Here is a 20,308-nt window from a genome sequence, read left to right on the forward strand (position 1 = left end):
TTTCAAGAATAACCATTTTCGGATTTTATAATTATTCAGATTGAAATTAATTTTAAAGATTTAAATTCAAAATTGGTTGCACTTTATTATTTTTTGATGTTTAAAAATATGGTAAGAATGTCTTCGTTAATCCTATTCAAATTTGTTTCATTGATGCATATGAAGATATCGCTTGCGGCTGGACGCTGCCATTGTATTTATACAATTAATTAATAGACTATTTAGTATTATGATGAGAAATTATAAATTGTTTATTTACAAACATTTTAGTAGCTGTTTAAAATACACAAAATCTGTTTGTTTTATGGATTTTTTCTGTTTGAAAATAAACATGCAATTTAGTAAACATTTGTTCACGTGTTTTTCTGTTTTTGTGGCTGTAAACAGTGAATAATAACAACGAAAAGAAAGAAAATCGCTAATTGAATTTTAGCATTTAATAAATCATAAATATTAAATATGAATTTTAAGACTAAATAAACCACAATGCAACAGTACTGATGTTTATCTGTAATTTGATTGTTGTCTAACATGAAAGCTCAACTCGTACTCTCATGTACTCTCATGTGTTTCTCTGTGTCCGTGCATGTGTATTAGATACTTACTACATGTGGCAAACAAATACTTTAGAGACACACTGACTGCAGCCGTAATTAAACTTCTATGAAACATTTTCCATGTAAAATACACTCAAACAATTTTATATTTTTGTTAATTTTTAACCATAATTTTTATTTAATTTACACACTGTTCTGTAAATTTTGCTTGCTCTCTTTTATTTTTATTATTTTTTTTTTTTTTTTTTGTATAAATTTGTTTAGTTGTTTGGCTTTGCTGCAGATATGCAATTAGTCAATTTATTTGAAAATTTATTAACTGCCAAAAAATATTTTGTTGGCCAACAGTTTTTGTGTTTTGCCACCATACACCGACAACGTCGTCATCATCGTTTGCCCCTGCTGCTGCTGCTGAGCTTGTTCTGTTTATTAATAAAAACCAAAAGGCCAACTTTGAAGAATGAAAGAAAAAAACCCAACATGATGTGTTGTTACTGGTACTTTTCAATATGAAAAGTGTTTGAATTTCAATGCGTAAACATAGCGAGTTGAGAAAAAAGTGTGTTATATTGTTTTTTATTTAAATGCCGGCGGTAAATTTAAATTTTTATACTCGTTGTTTGCACAGAACACAGAAGCGCGCACACTGGCCATGCTTTATAATCTGCCACCACTCACTCTACTGAAGTTTCCGTTTGTATTGTTTCCAAGCATATTTTAATAAATATTCTACATTACTGTTTTACACCAAAGAAAAGAACAGGGAAAAAAAGAAATCAAAATTTGTGTTCACTTTTCTGCTTTATTTTATGTATTTTTTTTCTGGAAGAGAGTAGATGTTGATGAACAACAAACATCATAAACCATTAACAACGAAAATAAAAATAATTCAATAAAATCTGAAATAAAACCACAAAACTTTGTTGGCATCATACAAACTCATTCAAAAATATTTGGTAAAAAGAGTTTTTTTGTATGCTATTTTAGTACCAACAATTACAAAGTTGCATTTCAAATTTCCTTTTCCGTTTCGTTGTTTTCTTCAAAGCAAGGGAAATGTACATTAATTGTAAAATTAAATATCGTGTAGTTTGTCTATTTGTTGTTGTTTTTATTGTTTCAAATTGGCGCTAAAACTGAAACTAGGTTATCAACTCTTTTTAGTTTCCTACGTACTTCTTACATAATAAATTATGTGTTTTCTACATGTTTTTATCTCGATCCAAAGGATTTTTTATTTATTCTTCTACTCTCACACAAATGATTAATTACACTTTTGCTTAAGAATATGGGTGAGAGTGAGAGCATTAAAAAAAGCAGCCATCATTATAAAAGAGTATAAAAAACAGCTGATATAATCTGAACTTTTGTTATCAAATTTGTTGGCTAATGTATTTAAATATCATAACGAAGTTCCGTAAATTATTGCCAAAATTTTATTTATTTCACAAAACTATTCGTACAAACAAGAGGGGCAGAGAACTGAAACTAAAATGTTGTTGACTTTGTTTCCATTTTGAATTATGTTTTGACAGGTAACACAGAAACTATAATAACAACAACGACGACGAAGAACAAACTAACATTTGACAGCTACAAAATCTACATAAAAATATTAAAAACACCATCATTAGTTAGATGATCATCAGGTAAATAATTTGGGCAAGTGTTGACTTGTTCTCTTTCTTGTTATCATAACTCTCGCTCTCTCTCTATCTCTCTCTTAGCGATCATCATTAATCATCATCTTGTATTGGTGTGAGTTTCTTATTTAGAAACTCACCTCTGCTGTAGTTGTTCACCTATTTTCTTAACACCTTTGTTTCACTCACCTGTTTATCGTTTACGATATTAGAATCATAATAGTAAAGAATCTAATTGGATTTAATAATTTGCAGGGAATTCTTTATGATTGATTATGACATCTTTAAGATTGTGAACAATTTCTTAATGGATTTTTGAACGGAAGTTAAATTATTTTAAATTGAAATTAATTTAATTCAAACTAGATAATACATATAAGAATTGGGTTATAAATCCGTATTTATTGTGTAATAAATAATTAACATCCTTATTGGACAAATTTACACAAAGGAGATTTTTCTAATTATACTCTATACAGTTTAATATTTATTTTTCTTCCTTTTTGTTCAAGTTGTTTCAAGTCCAGCAAAAACTTGGTAATGACATGCAATTACTGAATATCATACTTTTCAATAACTATTACATACCATATACATTACGTGTCATACAATGAATCCATATAAGTAGTGAAAATCCATTAGTAATGGCTTAAACTGCTAATATTAACAAATTTTAACTCAATATTTTAGCACGATGATGTCATGGGAGTCAGTTTAGTTAATATTGTAAATCGAGAAGCTTAAGCTAATGCTATCGTTTAAATGTGCTTTAATTGATATTTGCATATTAATCTGAATTGAGTCATAATACGTAGAAATGCAACGGATCATTTTCCTGATCGACATATCTGCAGGATTTCATTTAATACCAGAATCCACAAGTTTGGTGACATAACGTCGAAAATCATATACGTGGTTGATTTTATTTTCTATAAGCACTTAATATCCAAATCTATATTTTCTTAAGTCCTCATTAACCTTTTAATGAACTCTGGCAGCCAAAAACCGCACAAAAAAAGACATCCAGAATTGAAATCTCTTTTGTTGTGTTGAAATTCCAAGCCTGCTTATATTTTGATTCCTCTGCTGCCGCAGATTTTCTCGTTATCTCCACCATTCATATTTCCTTTCCTTTGGTCTGGTCTTGATCATATTACAAACAAACCAAAAAAAAAAGAAAAAGATATTCTTCTGACAAGTAAACCACAACAACACAAAACACTTGGCATTATAGGAACACAGAAAAACACAAAATTATAACGATGAAGCCAGGAGTCCATGTGGTCACATCTCAAAACCATTCAACTTACTTCTTAGTTAGATGAGGACGACACATTGAACGGGGAAATAAAAAAAAAAAACAGTCTGAAGCAGAAAAAAATATTTATACAAAACACCAGCTAAACAAAAACTGACAGCAACAAAATTGAGTTAGTTAACAGTTTTATATGCGTTTATGCAGATTTTTAACAGAGATTTAACCACGCATAAGAATTCCTTAACAAAATATTTTTTTGTTTTTGTTCGTACTCTGTTGTCATTTCAAAAAAGAGATTCAAGTATTCTACTCCGAAGCTTTTGTATGAAACAGGGGTAGCCGGGCAAGAGGTAACCCGAAAAAAAAATAAAAAACTAAAAGAATGAAAGAAAATAAACTTAAGTAACTGAAAAGGGTGTCATTTCTGTTAAACATGAAAAAAACTACGAATTAATTTAAAGCCAAATAGACTAAGTCCATTTATGCAAATTAAAATAATTTCTTAAATTTTGCATTAAATTCATAAAATTTCTACTGTTATCCATTCTGACTTATAATATTCGTTGATAATTTGAAACACTTTTGATTAGTCTTTGCTTTATAAAGAGTCAAATAAAAATTAAACTATGCTAACATTGAGCAAATATTAATTTCATCTCACTACTTGTCAAATATTTATCCAATCGAACAAACAGTAACACAGATCCAGAAAAGTGGACAGATATCAAAATAAATGGATACGTTTCTTCTAAGTTACTGGTCAGATTCTTTTGATGCTTCAGAATATTGTCTTTAGTGTTATAAGTTTTAAGCACATCCAAGCAGCAATATGCCGAATTTGATCCTCAATTAAAAAAAAAACATTTTCGGTAAATTTCGCAAATATGATGATTGTAAGATACTTAATTTCTTTTTTTTAATGTTTTGAATTGTGTAAACTAAAATTTAATGAAATCAAAACGTTTAAAATTTATTCAGAGCTTAGCATTAATTAAATTAAAATTATTAAAATCTGAATTAAGAATTATGAATTTTAAAAAGCAATTCATTCGAAAAAACAAATTATTTAGCTTCATTCAAAGGCGTTAGCCTTTCAACTTATGAATTAATTTATTTGTTAATTCGTATCTAAGTCAAATTGAATTAAAATATTTTTTCTTCATTCATATTGAGAAAAATGTCCAAAGCCTCTTTTTAATAGATTTGAATTGAAGAAAAATTTAATCATTCAATACATTTTTAGAGCTATTTTGTAATGGATTTTAATTAAAGAAAACATGAACGATTCAATAAAGAATTAATTCTATAAGGAATGAATTCTCAAAGGAATTAATTAATGAAATAGTCAAGAGATGAAATTTAATGTGATTTGATTTTGAAAACTGAATTAAGAATTAAGTCTTTCGAACCTTTGAATTTATTGTACCTAAAAATATTTAAAAAAAAATCTTCAAACGTTTCAATAACATTTTGAAATGGTAAAATAAGTAAAGAATCTGCTTATATTATAATTGTTTTAAATGGACTTGAACCATTTTACCTCAGAAGGATTTACGCCAGATTTTTTAGTTTTTTGTTTGTATGTGGCTTTGCATAAGTATTTCTTTATGCTTTATTATTGTAGCTTGCAGCACGCATGTCACTTAAGATAATTTTTTGTTGTACAAGTAGTTATTTTTGTTGTTGTACGTTCAATGTTGGCTGTTGCCTGGTCATGTCCAAAGCAAGTAGCTTCATTTTTATATGGCCTAAAAGCACAAATATACAAAAATAATAATAAAGAAAGCAACAACAACAAGAACAGAAAAACAAAACACAGAGACTCGTGTTGTACGACTTATAAGAAATGACACATTTTTGACATCCATGTGACTTTAAAGTTGAAAATTGTTAATTTTCATTTAATAAGTCCAGCATGAGGTGTCCCAGTCAGCTTCAAACGAAAAGAGTGAACAAACAAACAAACAAAACAACATACATACATTCTGAAATTATTTGAATTTTTATTTTTGTTTTGTGCGACATATTCAAAAGTCTTGACCATAATTTTAATTTCATTGCCAAAAGTGTCATGTTACGAAGATTTATATTCAACTGTCTTGTTGAGCTGTCTCAAAAAACAAAAAATTTCTACATTCTACTCCATGTTCTCTTCTTTTTGCCGTCGCTTGAAAGCCAAACACGCCCAAATAAATATTTAAACAAAATTTTATATATATTTCTTTTTTTTAATATAAAAATGATAAAACAAATTTAAGTTTGTTTTCTTTATGTAGATTTTTAAACAGGTTTCGTTTATAGTTTTCTTTTTTTTTATTAGTAAAAATATGTTAAATTACGAATTAAGAAATGATTTACATTCTTATCACTTTTACTTAATGAAAACAAATAAACAAAAAAAAAGGATATAATCCTCACACTCAGTCTCATGCTCAATCCCATTCATGCTCTCAGTCTGTGTCAGTATTGTTTATTATGGCTGAGAGTCAGTCAATTCTTTAGATTTATTATCTTTTTGATTTCCACAGAATTGATTCACACTCGTACATTGGACATTGGGGTTTGTTTGCATTGAATTGTTCTTTCGTTAGTTCGTTCGTTGTATTGATGGTGACACTCAGGTATTTTGAAAATTTCACACTTTCTTTAGTCACTCTTGAAGTGAGAGCAGAGTTGGGTACATTTGAATTTTACATTTTTGGTTTTCATATGAAATACACGCACGCACTTGTCTTGCTGATATTTTTTCTATATGTCAGAATATCTATCTATCTATATAACTATCTGTATGTGTATTGAGTCACCATTGCCACACACACTAGTTAGTTAGTTCTATGTTCAGCTATTACAATGGCAACATATGTGTCTTGCTGGCTGGCTGTATGACTGGCTGGTTGGGTGACTGGCTAGATGACAGTCTTTAGTATTTTATGGGCATAGTGTGGCATGTTAAAATAAGATTTATTACCATCATATGTATGTACTTGCTATATACACGCTCATAGATACTCTTCTAAACATACATAGCTACAAATACACATGTTTCTTTACAATAAAGTGTATTTCATGAAGAAGAATAATACTTATTTACCAAAGCATAAAAAAAGAAGTGTCAATGTGAAATGAAAGTAGTCACGTTGCAGCTAAACGCCATGGGGTTAAGGAGACAGACACCATTTTTCTTGGTACTACTTTTCCCTAAACTGAGATTTTTTGTAAAAGATTAATTTCAATTTAATTTCCATACAATGGCGGTTTAGCTTTTGCCTTCAACACAATATTTACTTTTACTTGCATTAATTTTAATTTTAGCCAACAACCTTCACTTTTTATTCTGTCAAATTCTAAGACAAATGACAGCTGTCATTTCATATGCAATATGTTTAAATGTATTGTATGTGTGATTATTTCTTTAACTCTCGCTTGTTTAACATTCTACAAATGTCATTTTTTTGATATAAAAGCGGATTTTTTTTTTTGCACAATTGCAATTGTCGCTTTATAAACCAAAAAACACAATGTTGACATAAACTGTCACTTGTTTTACAAGCAGCCAGCCAGCTAGGCAGGCAGTCAGTCAGGCGGTCACACAAAACCAAAACAATGAAATCTCTTTAAAAATAAAATAATACACTTTAATATTCATGCTTATTTCAAACAAAAAAAAAAACAAACCAAAAAAATCTATATAAAAATTTTAAAAATACTATTTGTAAACAATTTTCTTAGTTACCGGTATTGCAGCCATGGCTTAATACATACTGCAACAACAATAACAACTACATTTGCAACAAATAAGACATTTGTTTAGATTTTTTTTTCGTTTTCATTTTTGCTTTTAAATATTATTATCATGCAACGCACGTCAAAATGTTAAACGCCTCTATTCGTTAAAGATAACTTCATAATATATCATGTTAAGTAGGCGCTAGTCCAAATTGTTTAGTTTCTTTATTATTTAATATAAAATGACTTTATGATCAAATTGCAAATGCTGGACAATATTCTTAAAGACACATGTTTGTTTGTGGTGGCTGAAAACTAATCTTAAATGAATGTGTGTTAAAAAATTATTAATAGATTTTCACATAAGAGAAAACCTTTAAAGTGAATTAAATGAATTGCAAATGTTGCCTTCTGTAGGAACAACAAACAACTTGAATACTTAAACACAATGGTAACGGCGGCGTATATACTTTTCAAAATAAGTTTTACATACTTAATGCTCAATAAAAACATTTAAGGAAGAGATTAAAAATTACTTGATATAAGTTAAGTTTTATTTATAAATTTTTAAACTACACTAGTCAAGTTAAGTGGATTAAAAACTCCAGAAAACTTTGACTCCACTTTAACCAAAACATTTACATCCAAGTTGCCCCCCTTCGGGACCTTGTGATAACAACACCCTTTATACTATAAGTTTTAAATTGAAAACTTAGACTCAACTAAAGCTCTGTTATAGTCATGCGAATTAAAATGATTAAAATCGAACTATCACTTTAGAAATAATGAGCGGCTGTAGTTTTCATTGTATTTGTATTTCAATTATAAACTGACCCATATTAAAAAAAGTTTTTCTTATTCAATTTTAACAAAATTTAATTGAAACTCATAAGAGAAAGAGAAAAATAGCTGAAACATTGATTCATGATAAAGACCTGATGTTGCTTGTTGCTGTGACAACATGTCATTCAAATGGTTTTTGGGGGAATATTAACGTGGCATATAAAACATTGGTCAACTACTGCGTCTTTATAATAATAACAACAACAACTATCAGCAAAACACATTTGTGCAATGTTATGTGTGTCAGTTGAACCATGAACGTGTACCGCCTACAAGTTGTTGCATTAATAAAAGGCAACTAAAGCACACTCCGGTTGCAACAAAGTGCTGCATCGTGTCGTCATACACACATGATGTGGTTGAGGATGATGATGATGATGCTAAATGTGTAAAGTAAAGTAAATTGAATTGAATATGATGATCATAATGTAATAACAACAATGCAAAACAGTAAAAACTTTTCATGTTGGACTTGCTTTTCTCATGCTAAAGCATTTAATGGTGTTACATTGTTTGTCTGCCTGTGGTTGATGAAGCTTTCATGCAACATTTGTCCAAACATTTAACTGCTGCTTTTGCAGCCATTAAGCGTATATTTACAGAGCAACAAAAAAAAACTGTCGTTTTGGTTAAAATTGCTACTGCAACTGACTACAATGATGAGGTTGATCAACATGCCATGATGAGTATATGAGGTTTTTTTTAAAAATATAATTGAAGCACTTTTGACATGAATGAAAAAAGATGAAAAGGAAATTAAATACATTTTGTTGTTATTGTCATGGATAGTTGTTGTTGTTGGGTATTTAACCGTTAATGAGGTGTTTAATGGTTTTGTAAGTGATTTTTTTTGTTGTTATTAAGCAACCAACAGTTTTAATTTTTTATTCATTTACATTGCATTTTTGCAATTTTTTGTAAATAAAACTTATGAACTTGAACTGTTTAAGTTTGTAAGTTCATATTGTTGCATACATGTTTGACTGCAACCATAATGTTGCATTTGAAATGTAGTCCCACACTCATTCGGAGAAAAGAATTTGAACTTTGCATAAATGTCCTGCCACCAAAAATATTTTCAAAACTCACCCACCCTCAAGGGCTGTTGGTAAAAGTATTTCATTCATTCTTAACACAAACTCTACGTATTCCCTACATTTTCATTATGTTTTTAACCACCCTTAAATTCAATTCTGTGTGTGTTATTTCCTTTAGTGCGCAAAGTATTTTATTTAATACACAATGGCCAGTTTATGCATCATGGCTGCACCTGTCGGCCATAATTGTATGGCTGTAGCATGGCTCATTATTATTTCTATACACACACACACACACTCTCACCTAGCCATAGTTTGTTTTTTTTTACTCACACTTGCCAACATTTACCAAGAATGGTCATTTAGTAGGTGTTACAGATTTTTGCCAAGTAATTGTTCTGTCTGTGTAAGTTTGTAGGGCTTTTAACACTACCATCCTCCGGTTCCGTTCTTATTTCCTTCCTATTTCCTTTAAAGTTTTTTTGTTCGCTCATAGCTTATTCCTATAAATCTTGGGATTTCGTTTTCCAATTTTATATTTAAATTTGATAATAAAAGTTTGAGGTTATAAATTAACCCATTGACAAATGAAAATATTGCTTGTTAATTGATCAAAGTACATATAAATGAATGTTTATATGTGTTTTAAATATTTTATAATAAACTCTTACAGACTTTAGCAATTTAAATAAGCCACCCCACAACAACCCACTTATGTGCACGAAATTGATCAGGCCTATTGCGGCAAAAAGGCTAGTAGGAAAAATAACATTAATAAAGTTAGAGTTTTGTAACAAATTTTATAGAAATTAAAATTATGAATTGAGAAGAATCGAGTTTGATTTATGTAATTTATTTATATCTGAAATTTAAATTTCTGTTTTGTATAGAATAGGGCAGCTGTTGCTACTACAGCTCTCATATGATAAACAAAAAAAATGATAGTATGAGATGTGTAACAAATGTTGGACTATCACAGCCATAAACAAATATTCAACATATATGTATTTACATATAAATGCACAAACATACTGTGTAGTTAGAGATAAATGTTTATTTTTGAACCGAATGCTAAAATTTAATTATATTTTACTTAACATACATATGCTAAAATGCAAATACACACACACACATATACACTCATATACAAGCTTACAAATACAATAAACTTACATGTATTGACACATACAACAAATATATATGTAGCCATGGATGAATGTATGTATGAATGCATGTATATAATGTATGATAACTAAGAATGTTTATTTAATATTTATATTTACGTACTTAAACTTGGGTTTTAGTATTCGATTGCACTTTGCCTTTTACCACAAACAATACTAGACCAAAAAACACATACACTAACGCCCGTACCTACATGTGTATGTACATTAGAGATGCTCTTAAAAAAAGTTTGTTTTTTAGTAGCTAACTAATGCAAAATTTGTGGCCAATGGGATAACGAGAACCGGTTACGGAAATTGATTGAAAGTTGTTAAATTGTCTAAACAATGGTACTAGTTTAGATTTTTTTCTTAATCAAATTATATGGTTTTAACCAAGGACCGTAACCGTTATAAATGATATCAAAAAATCCATCTAAAACAGTTATTTTTCAACGTAAAAATAAAAGTTCACATGAAATTCTTAAAAAGAGCCATATCAGAAAAAAATGTCATTTGAGGAGTTTTATTTTTGCCACCAGAAAATAATACTAATTTTATGTAAATTGACACCTAAAGCCTGCCGCTGGTTATGATGATCTGCCGCTGGTCAGATAATTTGTAAAGCTCCTTGTATTGCAATTGAATAAATTGTCATTAAAATAAAAACAAGTAAGATTTTAGTTTGCTATTGTTTGATTCCTATTATAAAGTTGTTTTTTTTGTATATTAAACAAATAAATTACTACAGACATTTCAGATAGATTCAATAAAAAAGATACTGAAAAAAGTAGTAAATAAATAAATAGTTTTATTTTTCCCCTCAGAAAATTAAACTCTTCAAATAACTTTTATTTTATTACGGAAAAAATAAAACTCCTCAAACGAGTTTTTTTTACGGGAAAAATAAAACTCCTCAAATGAGTTTTTTTATGACGGTTATTTAAAACTCATTTTTTAAGAGTTTTATGTGAACTTTTATTTTTACGTTGAAAAATAACTGTTAGCTGTGGAATTGAGATCATTTTATGTATATAACAGTATTGGCCTCCGTTGACTCTAACATAGAGAGTTTTTGATTTAAAATTTTCTGGATAATCGTTATTTACGGTCACTGGTTTTAAGATTTGAAATAAATTGTATCTTGTACAAAAAATTATATTTCCAACATTAAAAAGAGAAAAAAGAAATCAAGTTATTTACATTTTCCCACGCCATATACATATTTACATAAATCACATTTTTTGCATAATACCCACCTTTTTTGCTAAGAAATGCGGGTAAAATAAGCGTAAACTAATAGTTTATTTTTTTTAAGGGCCTGTCTAATGTTTATATAAACACACTTACACATTTACAGTCGTACATTTAAACAAACATATATTGCAGTTTATTCTAACCATTCTTACGAACATCATTACTCTTCTTTTACTAAACATAGCCGGTATTTTGTGTACTCTACATAAAATACATGCAGTAAAATATGTGTGTACAATCAAACATCGGGGACTGGTCAAACGGCCTTTTGATGTAAAGGAAGTTAAAAACTAGTCTTCTTTTTTCTTAAATAAATATTTAAGCAATAGTTTTAAAGAGTGGAGAGAAAGTGTCATGATATATCTGGACTAGGAGATATAGGAAGCTTTTTATTGTTCATCGTAATTCGGTGTCCAGTTCAAGACAGCGGGAAAAATATGTATCCATCAGTACTTTCTGAGTTTCGCGACTGTTGGTGGTGCAGGATTATTTCCCTTGAGGCCGTCAGTGTAGCTAGCAGTGTTTAAGTATTAGTTAGTAAACTGTTTACAATAGAAGTTGCATATAGACACTTACTTACATAGATACGTACCTATACTGTTTAGTGTATACACTTTTTTTGTTGGCATTATTGTTGTTCGTTCATTCGTTTGTTTGTTATAGAGTACAATCAACAACCAAGCAAACCATTTGCCAGTACTCGCTAGCAGTACTCGTACTACAACACTACTACTTACTGCATTGCATTTTACTCACTGAATACTCGTATTTTATGTCGAATGGTTTAAATTTATTGTTATTGAAATACAATTGCAAAATTAACTGTCAATGTGTAGAGTTTCTATGTATTTATGTACATTTGAGTTGGGGTTTATTGGAGATAGAGGATAGAGTACACATGTACACACGAACTGCAAACGAGTAAGACTGAGTATGTTGCAGCTTGTATGTGTGTGAGTAGGTAAGTGTCTGTGGAAGGGAGTTTTTGTGTCATTTTGGATATCTAGATATTACCGTTAAGGTCAAAAGTAAACAAAACAATTGTAAAAAGAAAAACAACAATGTAGAAAAAAAATAACAGAAAATCTTTTTTTTTATAAAACAGCTTTTTAAAGATCTTCAGGATTTTTCGAAATTAAGTTGTTTATGGTTTAATTTAAAGAGTTATATTTTAATTTTAATAGTCAAAGTTCTCAAACTTGCTACGCTTCTTTATTATATTTTTGAGCCATTAAAGGTAATTAGGAGTTTTTTTGTTTGTAAATTTATCATATTTTATGTAAATTTTGCTTTAATAAATCATCCGCATGTAACATATGTTACCTTGAAGTTTTTAGCTAAATAAATAATCTTTTTTAATACTCAGACCATACGAACACAAATTGTTATTAAGAATGTTCCTTTTAATATGACCATAACGCCACCGCTACTGTAAATAAAAAATACACTCAAAGAAATCTATGTACAAAATAAAATTTGTTAAAAATATTAACATAAATTTAAATTAAAGCTATTTATAGTAATAAATTTGTGTTTATTGCATAATTATTATTACAAAATTTATTAAATTTAATTAAAATTTGTGCAATTAATTGATTCGAGATTGCTTTTTATGGCCGAATTCATAACAAAATTTTAAGTTTATCAAAGGTTTATAAATTTAACACTCAGAAACACAAGCGGAAAACTGATTTCCAATTTTTCCATGAAAAATACTTAAAAAAAAATATTTTTTTGAAATAAGTTTTTCAAAATTTTTTAATACAAATTGAACATTTTTGTTAAGTGTATACAGAATCTCAAAGATTCACCAACAAAAAAAAACTCAACATACCAAAGAAATTCATATATAAACACAAGCGCAACAACAACAAAAACATAATGCTAATCTAATAACTTTTAAAATGTCAGAAAATTTATTTGTTTTAAACGGGCCATAATATAAAAAAAAATAACAAACACACAAACACGAGCAGAACTAAAAGGTAGAAAAGAAATTGTAAAGAAATCAGCAAGAACATAAACGTGGGTATAAAGAAAAAATTATTTGCAACACAAAAAAATTTAAAAAAAAGGAATAAAGCAACAACACCAACAACATAAAAAACAACATGATGAAGTACTATCAAGGTATCTTTAAGTATATTTTAGTGCAACTAAAACACATACACAAAACGAACAAAACAGAAACAGCATGCGTCAGGTGTGCACATTTTATAAAGTTTTAAATAATAGCACAATCTTACGTTTTTTTTTTCTTTCTACCCTACTCCTGCCACATCTTCAAGAAAGTTTAGGGACTCCAACTAAACCAATTCCACAACCCCTAAGTGTGTGAGTTTTAAACTCACACCCTCTCCATCTGTATGCCTCCCCTTAACGGTATTTGTCTTAAGTGAAACATGTAAAATTTACATAAATATCAAGTAAAAACAAAATGTTGGCTTAAACTCATACTTCTTTAGATAAATTTTGTTTGCTTTGGAGGTTGATAAATGTTTTTTCAAATAATATGCTTTTTCTTTAAATATATGTATGTATGTATATTCGTATAAGTGTGCATTTTAAAGTCATATTGATGTTTTTCATAATCTTAATTCCTATATAGATTTATTTATAAAACAAATATTTATGGCATTTATTTTGCAATTTATTTTTGGTTTTTAATGTTTATGGCCATCTTTTATATTTTTGGTATGGCACCATTTATATGCAAATAAATCACTAACGTTCAACCATAAGTCGCGCGATTTAAATTCTACACATTCACATTCAAATACATACACACAGATACACACACGCATACATAAGAGAGGGAACTTTAATGTAATAAACTCATACACAGAGTTTGAAAGGAATTTCTTTATTCACTCACTCACTCGAGAGAAGAATATCAAATAAAAGTTTATTTATTTTAACTTTCTAAGTAAAGTCATTAGGCATTTGTTGAACTTACTAAACCTTTAAAAAGGAAATCTAAATATACTCAGAGCATAAATATAGTTCCAATAAGCACCAAAGCCCCAAAAATTAAAGCACTTGAACATTTTTATGTTTTAAATGAAAAATATTTGAAAAATTAAATATTTTGCAAACCAAAAACATATGGCTTGAATTTATGTTTCCTTTTGACTGAAGAAAGCTATTGAAATAAAGTGTAATACAACTGTAATTCAATTATTTGACTATAATTCAAGGCTTCAATTACACTTGCTTTCAACTTGAATTCCAGTAAAAATGCTTATTGGGGTTGTACATGATCACCATAATCATTTCAACATTATTACAAGTGTTTTTTAACAATATTATGGTCCCTGTAATTATTTATATGGTTGCGGTAAACATTATATGTTAAAGCAATGATTACTACAATCATATAAATCATAACTTTAATATGTTATGATTGTCACAACCATATAAATAATTACAGTAACCATAATAATGTTAAAAAAAATTTGTAATAATCTTGAAATGATTGCATATTGGTTGGTTTTATGATATTAATTTGGTAAATTATTCGACTAGACTTGGACAGCCCATTTTTTGACAAAGCTGCCTATTTTGTAAATCTTATATGAAAATACATATCGGCATTATGATATGTCGCTCTCAAGTTACTTATGTTGGTTTTTGTGCCAAAAAATTCAAATTCTGATAAAGAGTACCGCTGGAAATAGTATTCGAAAACTCATTCGGTTTATGGAACACTAAATTTTAGTTTCAATGATATGATTCTTTAAAAATTCTGCTGCCTGTGTTTAAGGCTAGAACAAAAACAAAATAATATTGTAATAAAATAAACTGCATCATGCTACATAGTATATGCAGTCTCATACATTACGGCTCACACTATTTGTCATGTGTGTTTTTTTTAAGAACTTTTTCCCTGATTTTAAATGATGCAGTGTTGTAGTATATGGCGGATTTTTTGCAAACTTATTTTAAGTTTTTTTGTTGTTGCAATTTTTTGGGGTTAACATCACACACATGCGAATATGCATGTGTATCTGTTGTATTTCTTTTTTCATATGGCGGCATGTCATCCATATTGTGCTGCCGTGTGATATTTTATAATGAAAATCCCTTTTTTTTTGCCATTGCTGCTGCTGTATGTGCTTAAAAATTTATCAGCAGCAAGTCATGCTGTGAAAATGCACAATTTTCACATTTTTACTAAATTTATAACATTCGGCTTCGAAATATATGCATAAATTCGCCAATGAAATGCCAATAAATAAATTAAAGTAATACCCTGTCTACAATATTTATAAAATAAAAAAAATACACATATGCAAACATATGAGCAAGTATACATATGTACATTTAACATGCGTAAAATAATGTTAAGGTGGTAGTGATGTGTAAAAGTGTTATTTTATACCCCCTCCCATCACAAATACAAAAGTCGGAAGAATGAGTAAATAAATAAACATTTTCAGGCGCCCTCCCCTGCTCATGTGGATGTGTGCAAAAAGGGTTGGTTGAAACAAGTGTTAAATAATTGTTGTTAAACAAATAAATCGAGGAAAAAAGCTGTGAAACTTTAAATTTTAAGTTTAATTTGATTTTGAAATTTATGGTTAACTAAAGAAAATTTATTTCCCCCAGTGATAAGAATAGAGCAGAAATTTATATTTGTAGGTATTTTTTTGTACTCTAAATGAAAAAAAAAAAACAAATAAAATAAATGTATTTATAAAATAAATTTATTATACAGACAAACACACACATACATTTATTTATACACATTTATTCATATGAAAATCCTTTTTCTGGTTTTTCTTTTAAAGCAAAGGGATACAAACAAACAAAAGAAAACTGAAAAATAACACTTACATTAAACAATTACAAAAAAAAAAGAAACAACAAATACATTAACACTCACCCATATAGACATGCAGACATACATCCATACATGATTTTATATCCTTTCATATCTCATTTGGTGTTGATGTTAAAGCTTTTATTTATATTACACTCACACACACTCACACAGTGATATCTGTGAGGATGTATGATGTGTATTTGTTATTGTTGTTGTCTTATATTTAGCCACTGTGAGTGTATGTGTGTTAATGTTTAACCATGTTGCAAATTTTATTGTTTAACTGTAATGTTATTATTGCTGTTGTATTGTTTGTAAGTGCCGTTATTAAAACAAGATAGTATGAGAGTAGAGCCAAGTGAGCTAGAGTGTGATGAGTCCATATTGTAAATATGAATGTATGTATGTATGTATGTTTGTGTACATTTACGAGCCGCAGAATCACTTAAGTGTGTAATTGTATATTTATTTGTTTTCATTTGACAAAATATCAACAATAACAATCACTCTTAATGTCACGTATTTTATGCAATTGTTAAAATTTTGCCATTTCTACTAAATTTACCAGCAGTTTATTTGTCTGTATTATTTATAATAATGAACATATGTTTATTTACTTATGTACATACATATATAAACATTCACACATTCATATGTACATACATAATTATGTTTATAGTGTGCATAATTATGCAAGTTCTTTTTCATTGTTATTTACCCCCTTTCCCTAAATTGTTGTAAAAGAAACACAATTTTTTTATTTTAATTTTTGTATAAATTTCTTCTTTTATTTTAAATGTGAACATGTGTTTATTGACAGCTTTTTTCACCAATAGCATTTAAAGATTTTATTAAATTGCTTAAATTTTATAAAACAATAGCATGACTGTAAATATTATTAGCTTTGAAAGATTTGTTAATAATTTTAAACAAAAAAAGTGGAAAATTTCTTAATCAACAACATAACTACCTACCTACAATAAATATTTAATTTTCTATGTTTATTTCACGATTACACTTTTTTGTTTTTCTGCTTAAACTAAAATAAAATTTTGTTTTTAGTTTTGAAATTAATAAAATTAAAAATTAATTTGTTTTAAATTTTTATGTTGTTGTTTATAATTTTCAATATATTTTTACAAAATTTTCGATTTATAAAAAAAATGTTTTTATTTGTTTTAAGTTTTTTGGCCGTTTTTTAAAAATTTACTAACAAAATTAACTTATATTTTAATTTTATTATTATTTTGTATAGTTTTATAATTTTATGCCTTTACACCATTTCCCTTAAATTTTAAATAAAAATTAAAAAAACTAAAAAAACCTCATGAAAAAATAAATTTTCCGATTCCAAAACAGTTCGATTTATAATTAAAAGACTCCATTACTTAAAAAACTACATAAAAAACTATGTTTAAAACCTTTCCAATGCTGTTATTTCAAAGGCATTTTCAATGAAGTATAAAGCTACTGAGAAATTTTGATTACCATGGGCCAATTTCGGGAAATATTATTTAACCCGGATTTTTGAAGAAAATCAAATATATAGCTACATAAAATTAGTGTAAAGTCAAGACATTAACATTTAATTTCAAATAAACTGTAACTATTTCAATATTGTTACAAGTTTTTAACCATATTATTGTCACAGTAACGATTTAAATGATTGTGGTAACCATAATATGGTTAATTTACGATTCACATATTTGTAACAACCATATATATGGTTACAGTAAACAAATATATGTTTGTGACAACCATATTTATGATGAATAATTTTATCATAATATGTTGTTCTTAGATTATGATATTCATAAGCCAAGAGCAACATAATATGGAGTCCTTCATCATATAAATGGTTGTCACAAACATATACTTGTTTACTGTAACCATATATATGGTTGATACAATCATGTGAATCGTAAATTAACCATATTATGGTTACCACAATCATGTAAATAGTTACTGTGACCATAATAGTAACAGTAAACATGCACAACTATATTTTTTCTCTGCGTGTATAATACCATTCTAATATTCGGATTTTTGATTATTCAACTAAATTGTATTCAAATGATTTGAGGTCAATTAAGGGAAATGGTGTAATAAATCTCTGTAGCTTAGATGAGAACTTAAATTATAATTTCCAACATATTTACCATTATTTTTTTTCTATTCTTCTACATTTCTTTTTAGGTAAGAGATATTCAGAATCTCTTGCGGGCTCACTTCTACCAGATTGGTTAGGTAAGTACACATTTTTGTTATTACATTTTTAATTTTTTTGAACAAAATTTTTTATTTTATAATTTTTGCTAAAAAAAAAAGAATATTTTTTTTTATTTAATTCTTTTTTGAAATAAGTTGCAAGTCATATATTTTTTGTTTACAATACACAAAATTTTGAAAAGAAAAAACAAACCAAAGATTTTGATTTTTGCATTGGGAAATTGAAAATATTTTTTGAGTTTTGCTAAGAATTTGAAGACAACAATTGGCTTATTTTTAGAGTTGAAAAACAACAGCTTTTTTGAATAAATTTTGTTAAATTATTTTTTGTATTTTTTTAAACGAATAGTTTTAGCTATTCTAAAAATTTATTTTTGATTTTATGTTGAAATTTTAATTTTGTTAAAATCACAAGTCTCAAACGTAAGATGTGTTGAAAAGAGTGAGAAATTAAGAGAGAGCCCAGGATAAAATAAAACCAAATATAAGGAGGTAAACCAAATAAAAAAATTAAACCAAAAAATGTGTAAATGTGTTTATTATAGATGTTTCTATTAGATAACAAATTAATATTAAAACAAATATTTATTTTAAATAAAATATTGTAAAAGAAATGCATGTGCATGAGACCCCTCCCTCATTTCATTAATATTTCTTTATAAAATAATATTTTTTTCTTAAAGAAAATTAAAAACTTACCATATTTTTCTTAAAAAAGGTGTTAGTTATAGCAACAACTTCTCATTAAAATAAAATATTTGCCTTTTTAACAAAAATACAGAAAAAATATTATTAATATGAGCCATTGACACGCAATTTAACAGCAACAAATCTGGTTTTTTACATACATATAAATTAAAAACTGATTTAAAATTGTAATTCATAACAAACTACTATAAATTAATTAAATAATATTTTTTTAATGTTTGTTGTGTTGGTGTTTCTCAAACAAAATCATTTAAAACACGCATGCATTACAATATTTATATTTTGCAACAACTACAAAAAAGACAAAACATTTTTACACAATTTTTTTTTTAAACAAATGTTTAAATATTACATACATACGTACGTACTTTACTACATAAATTCATTTAAATTAACATTACAAAACTTATTAACACTTTGTAAATCATAATGTTGTGATTTGTTGTAATTTAATTACCACAACTTGGCGAAAAAAAATTAAAAATTACACACAGAAAGGAAGTGAGAGTGAGAGATAAACTATAATTTTTCACATAAATATTTAATTGTCATTTATCATGGCTCTAAAATTAAGTTTCTGCTTTTATCTCATAAACATTGTTGTAACACTCATTTATTTAAAAGCTTTTTTCTGTTGCCTAACCATTTTACAAATTATTATTGTAAATTATGAAATTATTCTTACAAAAAAAAACTAAACCTATTAAAAACATTCCTGGGGAAATGCTAACAAAATCATTGTAAAAACTAAAGTAAGTGCAAGAAGTTTAACTGTCTATAACAAAATATTGTCATTTATTTTCTGTATTTGTTGGATATTTATGTTGATTTTATACACATTAAATATTACATATGACAATATTTTATTTGTACACACAAAAATACATTAATTTACAAACAACAACAACATTCATTTATTTATTTTATAATAAACCATAAATAATTGTGTAGAAAAGAACCCAAGTTTTTATAGTATTTGTCTATTTATGTGTATCTGTGTATTTTACAGAAATTGCTTACCAATCGTTTATAAAAAAATCCATTTACATTAAAAAATTGCCT

General features: G+C 27.6%; 1 protein-coding gene across 2 annotated transcripts in view; it reads left to right on the top strand.

Annotated features, from left to right (window-relative positions):
- Positions 1-20,308, top strand: part of Ubx (Ultrabithorax) — a 134,924-nt gene that overhangs the window by 26,637 nt on the left and 87,979 nt on the right. For both annotated transcript variants that reach the window (XM_065515052.1, XM_065515051.1), the window contains one exon: positions 18,506-18,556. In XM_065515052.1, the coding sequence (XP_065371124.1) occupies positions 18,506-18,556 (51 nt within the window). The remainder of the gene's footprint in view (positions 1-18,505; positions 18,557-20,308) is intronic.

This window comes from Calliphora vicina, chromosome 1 (assembly GCF_958450345.1).
Source record: "Calliphora vicina chromosome 1, idCalVici1.1, whole genome shotgun sequence".
In the NCBI taxonomy this organism is placed as follows: domain Eukaryota; kingdom Metazoa; phylum Arthropoda; class Insecta; order Diptera; family Calliphoridae; genus Calliphora; species Calliphora vicina.